The following is a 12,196-nucleotide window of genomic DNA, read 5'->3' on the forward strand; positions in this document are numbered from 1 at the left end:
GATGGCCTACTGTGTGCCAGGCATTGTTCTAGGCTCTGGAGATACAGTGGTGAGCAACCTATATTGTGTCTGCAGACAAGCATTGGAATCCCAAGATTTTGAACGTGGCCCCTTTGCGTATTGTGCACCTATGCACGTCTTACACAGAATTTGACTGTTAAAGTATCATTTCGCATCAATTTAAGCATTTTACTTTTCCCAGAGTTGATTGTATTTATAGGACTCTTCCCTAGCCAAGAAAAATAGAGTCGACTTAAACAAAAATATATGAAATATGTGAAAATATATGATATATATAAAATATGTGAAAATGTAGTTAGCATATCCTAGGTCAATAATAGAGCCAAATAATCTATGGAAATAGTGGTGACCTAGGAGTGCAGCACAACAGGCACCTGCCTGTGACTTGGGGTCCTGGGTTCTGCTACCTAATAGCTATGAGACCAGGGGAAAGCACCCTCTAACCTCTGTGCTAACTTCCTCTGTTATCTGAGGTTACCCATCCTTGCCCTGGCCAACTCAGAGAGTTATATAGGTCTACCAAATGGAGAGGAAAGTTAGAGAAATTTTAAAATGTATTAATGTAGGGAGATTCCGTTTTGACCTGACTGTGGGTGTTGGAGTATCATTCAGAATACATTAAGTAAGACTGCATGCGCTTTGTCCGTGAGATATCTACTGATTTTGAAACAAAACAGAGGTGCGTGCCAAACACATGCATGTTTGGGAATATATTTTATTTGCTTTGTTTTCATTTTTAAAAGACATGGAAGACAATTGGCACTTGTTACTATATGTCTGGCACTCTGCTGAGTACTTTATTTTTCTTTCTTTCTTTCTTTTTCCTTTTTTTTGGTCTCATTTGATCTTTGAATAAATGTTATGTCTCTGAAGCAGGGAGGAATGAAGGATGACCCAAAGACATTTAAGAAAAAAGGTTTTTAACAGGTGATCTATTTTAAGATTTAGGGAGATAATGCCACATATTCAAATTCACTGATCATAAGGGTAGTGAAGCCTGGATTCAAAATTATATTATCTGCCTCTTACTGCTGAGAAAGAACCTGAGGGGAGAATGAGATGATGTAGGGGGTTGAAGGAGCAGGGCAGGGCAGCAGGAGGAGAGCTGACAGTAGCGCTCAGAAGATGACCCACAGGCTAGTACAACCCTTGCTGTGGCTTTGCTTCTTATGTCAACCTTTTTAAGCCATACATAGGATTTATGGTGGTTGTAGTATTTCAGAGTTGGAGGAAAGTTTATGGGACTGTCTGACCTCCTACCTAGTGTAGGGATCCCTTCCCCCAAAACCTCTGACAGTGTGTCCTCAGGTTCCCTGAGTTCAGGCTTCAGACACATCCTTTTCTACTGCTGGACAGCTCCTACGTTTTGTTTTAGTAAGGTAATTTCTTACATTAAGCTTAAACCTATTTTCTGAAAGTTTAAGAATTCTCGTCCAAACTGGGATAAGGCCTATGGTGCAGGATTGCTGCAAATTTTAATGAGATTAAAAATGCAAAACACATAGGACAGTTCCCTGGCCCACTGTCAAGAACTGAGAAATGCAGACGGAACTATAACTGGGATAAATGCCGTGTGCCACAATTAGGTGAAAGTATAGTGTATATTAATTCTGTTCCATTTTCTAGGTTTTTTAAAATTATTTTTTTAATAGTTAAAAGAATTTTCTTTCAACCTAGTGAGTTGGCTCTAACCCATCTTTCTCTAGAAAGTGCACTTAGCAAGACTGCATTAGCCTGGCCATGTTTTATTTCACACCCTAATGAAACACATGTCACCTTTCTTTTGTGGTATGTGTAAGTGCTTTCTCACATTCATACACACACATCTCTATCTTTTGATCATTGCCAAAAAGGCACATATATTTTATTTCCTCTTTACTGATGTGGTATCTTGCACTCAAATTTGCCAATTCACGCAGTTAGCTAGTGATAGAATAAAAACTAAAACACAAAACTCTCAACACACTAGAAATAGAAGGGAACTTCTGATAAAGGACGCCTACAAAAGACCTACAACTGACATCATAATTAATGATGAGATACTGAATGTTTTCCCCCTACAGGCAGGACAAAGGCAGGCACGTGCACCCTTCCCACACCTATTCAACATCATGCTGAAAGTCCTAGCCGGTGCAATAAAGAAAGAAAAATGAAATGCAATTCATATAGATTGGAAAAAAAAATAAAACTGTTCCTATTCTTATTGATATGATCGTCTATGTAGAATATCCTAAGGAATCTACCCAAAAAAGCTCCTAGAACTAATAAGTAGGTTAAGCAAGGTTGCAGGGTACAAGAAATTCAGTGGAGAAAGGATATTACTTTTAACAAATGGTGTTAGAAAAAATTGAGCAGCCATATGGGGAAAAATAAACTTCAAGTTATGATTCACAACTTATACAAAATTTAACTCAAAATGGATTATATTTCTAAATGTAAAATATAAAATTACAGAACATTTAGGAAAAAACAGGAGAAAATCTTTATGACCTTAGGTTGGCACCAAGAGTAAAATTGACAAAATAAAAAAGTGATAAATTGGACTTCATCAAAATTAAAATCATTTGCACTTCAGAAGACAGTAAAGACACTGGGAGAAAATATTTGCAAAGGACCTGTAGCCAGAACATATAAGGAACTTTCAAAGCATAGCAATAAGAAATGTATTTATTCACCTACTCACAATTCACTCCACTGTAATGGAGCATTTTTCATGTGCAGAAGACAAGTGGTTTTCAAAACCTAGCAGTATAACCACCTGAAGAACTTACACACACACACACACACACACACGCACACACACTCACCTCAGTCTCACCACGAATCAATGAAAGAGGATTCTCTAGGGGGAAAGTCCTGGGCATTGACCCTTTATAAAATTGCCCTGATGAATCTAAAGTGTCTATAGGATTGAGAACCACTGTACTAGATCTGAGCTTCTCAAAATTTAACACGCATTTGAGACATCTAGAGAGCTTATTAAAACACATTCCATATTTCTGACAAGCTCCCAGGTGATGTTGCTGGCCTGTGGACCCCACTTCGATCAGCACTGCTCTGCATTAAGCTGTGGAGGATAAATAGGACACAAAGAGCACTGAGTAGCCTGCAGGCTCATGGAAAGGCAGATATATACACAGATTGTTATTGCGATATAATGTGCTAAAGGCCATGGAGACTCTGATTTAACTCTCATGAAGAAATTGCTATGGGAATCCAAAGGAAGAGTAGCTCAGCGTCTGAAGAGTGACTGAAAGCTGCACAAAAGAGGTCGTGGTTAAGCTTCATTTTTGGAGATGAGTTGGATTTTCCCAAGGGGGTGTTAGAAAGGGGAAGTGGGAAAGTTATGCTAGACCTGTGCTGTCCCATATGGTGGCTGTGTAGTCACATGTGGTTACTGAGCACTTGAAATGCACTGTTTAAATTAGGTATGTAAAATACACACCGTGTTTCACAGACTTACTATGAATAAAATAATGGAAAATAGCTCATTAAGAATTTTTATATTAGTTACATGATGAAATTATAATACTGTCGATCTATTCACTTAAATGAAATATGTTAAAATTAATCTTACTTTTCTATTGACTTTTTAATATAGCTACTGGAATCTTTAAAAGATCATTTGTGGCTCACATTTTATGTCCATTGGACAGCAGTGCTCTAGACTGAAGGGGCCACAGGTACAAGAGCATAGAGAATGACTTTTCAGTACTGTGGTGTGATGTTGACAATCCTCTCTCTAAACCTTGCTCCCACACTTTCGAGGAACCCCAAAATAAACTTGTCCCTTTTCTTGTTTAGATGTAGAAATCTCTACTCTGGCCCCGTTCTTGGTTCCTTTCTTTGGGAGTCAGACTTCCAGATTAAACTGAAGTCATCAAATTATCTCCTGACCTGACAGGATTTAAATAGTGCAAAGCCAACCAGTTTGGATAACAACAGTATGAAACTTATTTCTGCCATGAGATTTAAGATTCAAATGACTTTTTCTCCCGTTCCCTTCTGGAAATCTTCTTTCTCTGAATGTCCCCTGTGCATTCTCTCTCTCTTTCTCTCCCTGACACACAGTTACTCAATCGTGCACACACTCACACATACCCATACCTCCTCCATCCAAGAGACAATTGAGTGTCAATAGAAAGAGCATCAACTTGGTGCTGTAAAAGTTAAATTGGAGAATTAACTCTGTCATTTAGAACCTGTTTGATCTTGGGCAAATTTCTTAACCTTTTGGTGATCCCTCATCTTCTGGAACTTTACAGGTTTGAAAACACTAACAAATATAAGAAGTATATTTATAATTTGCTATGTTTTTCATCAGTTGTCTAATGAGACTTATTGTAGAGTAAAATTTACAATGAAGCAGATTTCAGTTTAATGAACAAAAGAGTAACAATTAAGAGTACCCCAAAATGACACAGGCTGCTTTGTGAAGTAGTGAGCACCTCTTCATTGGAAATTCTCAAGCTTAAGCCATGTGGGTGCCTGTAGGAACACTGTAATGAGTGAACCTGGATGTGGCAAAACGTTTTTAGATGTCTAGACTTGAAATTTCTAGAATGAGAACCCCTAGCACATATGCCACCACTCCTTGTCCTGGTGCCACCATCAACTATCATTAATCAGTTGCTGCACGTTCTCACTAAGCCAAGAGAAAGCCCCATACTTCTGGAGGATTCCAGGCAGTCACAAGTAATCGAATGGGCTGGGCACACAAGGTGGAACTGTTAGCGCTGCAGCCTAAACTGGAGGCTCTAGATGCATAGAATATTGGCTCTTAAAGAACCTTGCATTTTTGACTAGTTCAGGGGCTTGTAATTCAGAGCTCTAGCAGGATTCTCAGAACTCAGAGGCCAAGATAAGGATAAGGGGGGAGCTGAGTCAGTGGGACTGTAGACTCCTCGTCTTCTGTTCAATTAGAGCAGGTGCACTAAAATCCACTTTGTATATTAAGAATATAGGGTTGTCTTTGGTAAAAGTCACAGAATTTTTTAAAAAGTTGAAACAGATAAGAGATTTTCAAATTGCATCACTTTCCAAAAAGCACCAAAATGTGTAACAGCTTGCCCAAGGTCATAGAGACAGCCAGTGACAGGGACTGAACCGGAACATTAATTCAGATCTAAGTTTCAGCCTGATTTTCCTTCCGTGGTTTAAATACATAATGGATAAAATCATTGGTTCTGGTGTCAGATCACCTGGGTTGAAATCTCAGCTCTGTGACTTCCTAGAGCTGTGGGATTCAGGCGTAGTGTTTAATTGTCTGTGCTTCAGTTTCCTCCTCTATGAAATGGAGATGATAATAATTTTGCCTCCTTATTGGGTGTTGCAAGAATTAAATCACTTAATGCATGTAGCTCCTGCAATACCAGACAACACAGAGTGAGCATTCAGAAATGTTACTTATTGTCGTCATCATCATCATCATCATCTAGTCATCATAGTCAGGGTCAGTTAATTTGGCAAGTGGAGTAGAAAGAGCCTTGAATGCAGTATCAGGAGTCCTAAGATATTCAATGTCACTATGATTTCTAAATGTCTAGAACTCTACCAGATTGCCCCCGGTGCCATTAGAAGGCAGGAGGCACTAGAATTCTCCTTTGGGCAATTGGTAGTTTCACACAAACTAAATTCATAAGCACCAATAGGAAGGAATGAAAGCTACCTTTTTTGGTTTGTTGATTTTGTTTGTTTTTAGTACCTGCCGTGTCTCAAGTGCTGTGTTAGGCATTTGCAGCAATGTCAATGTCCTTGGTTTTGCACTATGCCTGCAAACAGGTTACCCCCTCCCCAGTCAAGGAAAAGGAGGCTTATGGAAGCTAACTTTTCAGAGTTTCCTGAAATCTCCTTGTTTTTATGTATTTGTATTTGAGAGTTAACACTGTTATTTAAAATAAATAGCTCCTGGGTATTTCTCTTAGAAAAGACCTGAAGAGCTGAATTTGCTTTTTCTTCACAATTTTAATTCACTTTTTCAATTTTTGACAATTTATACGTGACCCAAAGGGATAGAAGTTGAGCAAATCATGGAAATTTTTTTCTCTGAGGTGGCAAGAGGCAGGGCGTCTAGGATAGTTTGAATATTTAGTAATCTCAAAGGCAAAACGTAATCACACATTATGATATAATTGAACATAAAAATTTGTAGGCTTTTAATGTAATTCAATTCAGTTTAACTAGCATTCACTGAGGCTTTATAAAGTCAGCCCAAGGAGAGAAACAAAGATGACTAAGACTATTCCTACTTCTAAAGAGGTGACCGTTTGGGAAAGGTTTGGCAGAGTGAGAAATGGTGGACTTTACAGTGAAACTTCTTGACGTGGGTAGATGAGAAGCTTGCCTTGCTGAATGGAGAAAGTTAAAGGCTGCCTCTGTAGACCATACAAAACTCCTGGCAGAAATGCAACCCCTTAGGAAGAAAAGAAGGCTAGGGATGTCAGGTTATCTCCTTCATTCTCTCTTTCCACATTCTCCAGTTCTCTGATCATCCTCTATCCAGCAAGGATCCCGAGGCACAATGGCTTGTGAGTATCCCATCTCCATCATTGGCCTGCGATTCTTCTGAGAATGTTCTCTGCTTCCTGGAACCTCAGGGAGTGTCGACACCTGCAGCTTCTTTATACACCTTGACCCAATACTAAAGGAATGAATCCATCAGTCTGAGGCCTCCCCTTCTCACCATATGAAACCCTTTGTCCAACATCTGCAAAGTGAGAAGGTGCTAAGGCTGGACACTCTAGGGAGATGTTACCACCTCCCTAAAGGTCCTGCTAGCAGTAGAGCTAGTTGAAATAGGGCCAGATCTTTCTAGAGTTATGGAGAAGATCCCTCTATTCACAGTGCAGGGGACAAAGCCTTTGACTTTTAGTTTTTGTAAGTGGAGCAGTGACCACCACACCAGTTCTTAGAAATACTTTAGAAAGACATTTGGTATTTAGAAATACATTAATCATGAGAATGACGTGTTTCTCAGCCACTTGGGAAATCACTCTCTGGTTTTCCCACAGGGAGATCCAAATGAGATCTTCATTCAATCTGGTCTGTATAGGTTTTCATTTGAGGACATTCCAACAGAGAGGACAGAAAAGAGTTCAAGAATAAGGATTGATCAAAGTCCGCCCATTAACATGTGATGATATAGGGCCTTCCATGTGTTTCGTGAGCCTCACCTGCCTAAACGTCCAGGTGCAGTTTCCCCCTCCCTTTATCAGGAGTTCCCTCCTCACATAGCGCACTTCTCCATCCAGGCTAAAGACAAGGGCTGCCTCCTCCTTCACGTCTTCCTTGCTTATTCCAGCTCAGACATGCTTTTTCTTGTCTGGACACCCATAGCATTTCAAGAAAGTAAATAGTGATATAAATTAGGAATATGACCTTACTAGTAGGACCTGTACTCTCATGGTCTTTTTATTCTCCCCAATAAAGTAGAACATTACTTGTTATTAATTGAAAGTATGAGGGATGCTGAGTGTTCAGTCCCCTTCCTTCTCTCTTCATAATAAAAAAAGAGCTAACATTTATTGATCTTTTAAAATTTATCTAACAATGTACTAAGCACTTTTCCTACATAACCTACATTATTTAACCTACATTATTATTTCCTACATTATTTAACCCTGACAACAGTCCTCAGAGGCAAATCCGAACTTGTCTGCATCTTCCAGATGAAAACTGGTGCTGCCACTTAGCCAAGAACAGTCAGCAAGTAGCAAGTTCAGGATTTGAACTCAGTGCTTTCCAGCTTCAGAGGCCTTTCTCTCAAACACCATAATATGCTCAAGAGATCTGGACCGCTTCCATTTTATCAAGCATTTGGTGTTATTAAAAACCAAACCCCAAAAAAGCCACAGTTATTCGAAGCCTATTTTGAGATTTCAAGTTGTATGACAAATGTCTTCTTTCAGTTTCATCATAGAATCTTTATTACTGAATCCACTCTTGTTTAGAAATAATGTCCAAAGTTGAAATTTGAGACCTTTTTCAAATGCAAGGCTTGAGCCAAATTGTGTCCCCTGCTCACTTTGGCACCCATAGTCCCCTGCAGCCCTCAGTTGCTTCCACCTGGGGGCTAGGCTGCCTGATAATTTACTCTCCCCATGCCCCGCACTTTGGGTTCTCACAAGGCAGTGGGTGCCATAGCACTGATTATCGTGTCTCTGTGTTTTGAAAAGTAACATCATTGAGACGTCTAATATGAGCCCATATAAAGACTGCAGGCCCCTGAATTTTAAGTGGATTTCAAAAATTCATTTTGCTGCTGCTTTCCTGTTAGCTTGGACCTTTGGTTCCATGCTGGGCAGTGGCAAGCAGGGGGAGAGTCAAGAAGTAAGATGAGGTTGGCACAATTGCTCACCTGCCACGGGCCAAGGTTTAGGGAGGTTTTGATTTTGTTTGGGGTGGCCTTGAACACACTTGATTCTTTTCTGTGTCTGCATGCGAGAGTGAATAGTGAATAGAAAGGGGGAAACAAGTCTGTGTGTGGGGATAAGCAGATGTCCTCCTTTGTGCACCTCTGATTACCAGTGTAAGGAGCTTTCTGAGACACTTGCTGGCAAGAAGGAAGCAGGTTGTCATGTCAACACTTGTGTTTTCTTTACATGTATTTACTGCAGCTTTTCAGTGGGTTTTTGTGCTTTATTCTAGGAGCAAATTCCTAAGGCTGTGTGGGTCCAAGAATATTGCTGGTGGACAGGCCATGTGCTCCAACGCACAGCCTGGGCTCCTTGCCTCCCTCTGTTTCTCAGCCAGAAGTGGAAAGCCAGACCACTCTTGGCTTTCTCTGTGAACAGAGACAAAGGGGAAGGACAAGTAGGCTGTACTTACAGAATGGGGAACAAGCTGATCTTAGTGACGGTCAGGGAATGGGGGCAAGAGGGTCTTTCTCTTCTCCGCAGAGACTGGTGGGGACCAGATTACAGAGTGCACATGGGAAATGAGTGGCTCCCAGGTTCCTTTGGACTGTAGGCTTGTTTTGTTTGGACTGCCCTCTATTTTAAAATTAAGCTAGTAGTCAATTTTTTAAAAATCAGGAAAATTCACATTAAAAAAATAGGAATAGTTAGCTTTATTTAGAAGCTCAGAATGTCTTGTTTCTGCATGTCAGTGATGAGCTGACATGGAGAAGCAGTTCCTCCTTAAAGAGGCAAGTGTTGGCCATTTAGCTGTAGTCCCCGCTGCTCCTCAGTGTCTCTGGCACTGAGGCCATGTGCCAGCTGCCATTTATCCTCTCACTCCAGCTTGTTTCACCCTTATATGTTATTTACTTGGCCCTTTTGGCTTTTGGTTTTATTAGGCCTTCTATTCTGTGTAAAGATGTTTGGGCTTTGTCCCTGGGCACTCAGAACTGCTGGTGGTTTTGAATTTGGGAGGGATTAGCTGAGCTTTAGGTCTTAGAGATGACTCTGACTCCTTGCCTCCCATCCATCCAGTTTCCAATCCATCATGCGCATGCATTCTAGTTGTGAAATGGATGCAACAGGCAACACATATGAGAAAGACTTGTCCAGGCAGGTGGCAAGAGTCATGGAGAGAAGAGGAGAGACTCTGGAAGCATTTCAGAGGCAGAACTGTCAAGGCTGGGAACCACCTGGATTGTGGCATGCAGAAGAAAGAGAAGTTAGGAGGCTTGAGCTACTGGGCAGATGATAAGACTGCTCACGGAAAGAAGGAAATCGATGTTTGACATGTTCAGATGGTGGATACCAAAGCAAACAGACTTTGCTCGGATATGGACATCTGAGAAGTAGGGGTGTAACACATAATGAATTCATTTCCTACCAAAATATGTTTCTTTATTAAATTAGCATCATGTATATAAATAACTGTGTATAGTAGCTAGCTGCAAATTATGTGAGTAAGCCCTTTCCTAGACAACAGGTTTTTTAGAATAGAAAATCTGTCTCATTCACAGCTGTATTCCTACTGCCTAAACAATTGTATGCACACAAGAAATACCTGTGGAATCAATTAGTAAATTAATTGAAGATCAACACTTAGGGATAATTTAAAGTACCCCTGTTTTAAACTCAAATGTTGTGAATTTTTGCTTATTTAAACCTTTTGCCTGAGATCTTTAGAAGATTTTACAAGTCATTATAAAAGTTTTATAAATTTTATATAAGTAATAAGTAAATACATTCTTATTGTAAAATTAGTAAAGACTTATATAATATAAAAAGCAAAGACACCATTTCAACTCTATCTTAAGTTCATTCCTTTCCCCAAAAGTAATCATAGCTAATTTTTATATGTATCCTTTAAAACTCTTTTCTATGCAGTTATGACACAAACCTATATTTATAAAGACAAGGGTGGGTTTTTGGTACATAAATTGGATCATACTATACATGTTGCTTAAATAATTTTTTAAAAGGTTGCACAACAGTGTATCTTGGAGAAATCAGTATGTCGATGCATATGTAACTACCTAATTCTCTTATTTGCAGGACGCTACTCTGTTATATGTCTACCTTAGTTTACTTAAATGTTCCTTAATTCATGGACAGTTAGCCTCTTTCCAGTTTTTCACTGCTATGAACAATGCCACCATGAACATCTTTGCCCTTGTCTCTTGGTGAAAGTATATGAGTATTTCTCTAGAAAACATTCCTTGAATTAGAATTGCTGGTGTAAGATATGCGCATTTAAAATTCTGATATTTCAAATGTGTTCCTCCAAAAAGCTATACTAATTTACTCTTTTGCCAGTTAGATATAAGATTAACTCTTCCCCCCCCCCTTCCTTGCCTGAACTAGATATTACCATTTTTTAAAAATTATTACAAATTTTGTGGACAAGAGAATGGAAGCTCCTTGTTGTTTTAAATTAGGTCATCGATTGCCTATGAGATAGACCTCTGTGTGCTGATGAAAGCTTTGCTTACCTTTTCCTCTTGTGTCTAAGTGTCGCTCTGCCCTCCCATTTCAGATGCTCACTACCTCACCTGCAGGATCCAGGAATGTGCCGAGACAACTCGGAGTGGGCCCTTTGCCCGCTCCATTGACTTCAGTTCCCTGGTCGTCCAGGATGAGTATATCTTCATTCAGGTGAGTCCAGAAAGTGCCATCAGTGGTAGAAGGAGGATGCGTAGGTGACGTCAGCTGCTTACTAGGAACGTGAGGACAGTTTTGAGAGGTTGTGAAGATGTCGAGCTGGGATGCTGTCTTTCTTTTGATTTTTGTGGACCCAGTCCCCTGGGGAGATCCCAGGCGTCTGTGAAAGATGAAGGTGTTGTGGGTCAGTATAGTTGGATTGCTGTTTTCTTGTACCAAAGGGGTCTTGGAATGACTAGGACTTGGGCTGGGGTTTGAGATTACTTAGAGTCAAATTTCTAATGGGATTTGACTTTAAGTAATCTATCAATGCCACATTCTATTTCTGTCCAAAGTGACTTGTAAACAGAATGAGAACTTGGGAATGAGAATCTCTAAGAAATTAAGTATCTCTAGTGTTTACTTCCTGGAAATATCTAGCTCTCACTAAATCTTCCTCTCCCTTTCCAGTACTGACTACCTCCTCAAATGTCCATGCCCAAAATCCTTCATTGCGGGAACTCTGACTCTTAGAGAAAACTAGGTGGGACTTACATGTTTAGGCAGGCAAGGGGAGCCTTGTTTTAGGTTTTGAGTTTCACTGGAAAGAGGTGCAAAATAGAGCAAAAATGACGGGGGAGAAAAGGTGATGCTCCACCAAGTGGCTGACACTGTGTATCTGTGTGTGTATGTGACAAATCAAACTGCGTTTGACAGCAACGTTGATTTTCCCCATTCTTCCTTTCCACCCTTCTACTGTCAGTTGTTTTGCACACCGTTTCCCATAGGAACCCTGGATTTTGAAATCTCCCCGAGTTAGGAGTCATTACTTAAATCTTAGTAGATTTGTCTCCTTCTTTCCAAATTGTATTTTACACTCTGTGGATAGGGACAATATTTTAGACAGACATTTTACCCTTCATCCTTGGTCCTAACAAGATGGCTTTGCAAATCTGGGGTGCTGAGTGACTACTTGTTGTAGTGATAGATTATGGATGTAGCAGTTACCTCTTTTTACAGGTTAGTTGTGTGGATTTTTGAGGTTTAGTAAAATACAGAAAAAGGAGCCAGCCACTCAAAAACCAGCTTGAAAGAGGGAGAGAAAAAGAGGTCTTTGTGGCTTAAAAAAATCCATGTTTCTC

The 12,196-nt window shown here is 40.0% G+C and overlaps 1 protein-coding gene across 1 annotated transcript in view; it reads left to right on the forward strand.

The window, feature by feature from the left end:
* The window catches only part of SORCS3 (sortilin related VPS10 domain containing receptor 3), a 566,298-nt gene that overhangs the window by 420,665 nt on the left and 133,437 nt on the right, over positions 1-12,196 (forward strand). The window contains exon 7 of the mRNA XM_046654523.1: positions 10,951-11,069. Coding sequence (XP_046510479.1) covers positions 10,951-11,069 — 119 coding nt within the window. The remainder of the gene's footprint in view (positions 1-10,950; positions 11,070-12,196) is intronic.

Source organism: Equus quagga, chromosome 2, assembly GCF_021613505.1.
Source record: "Equus quagga isolate Etosha38 chromosome 2, UCLA_HA_Equagga_1.0, whole genome shotgun sequence".
Lineage (NCBI taxonomy): Eukaryota > Metazoa > Chordata > Mammalia > Perissodactyla > Equidae > Equus > Equus quagga.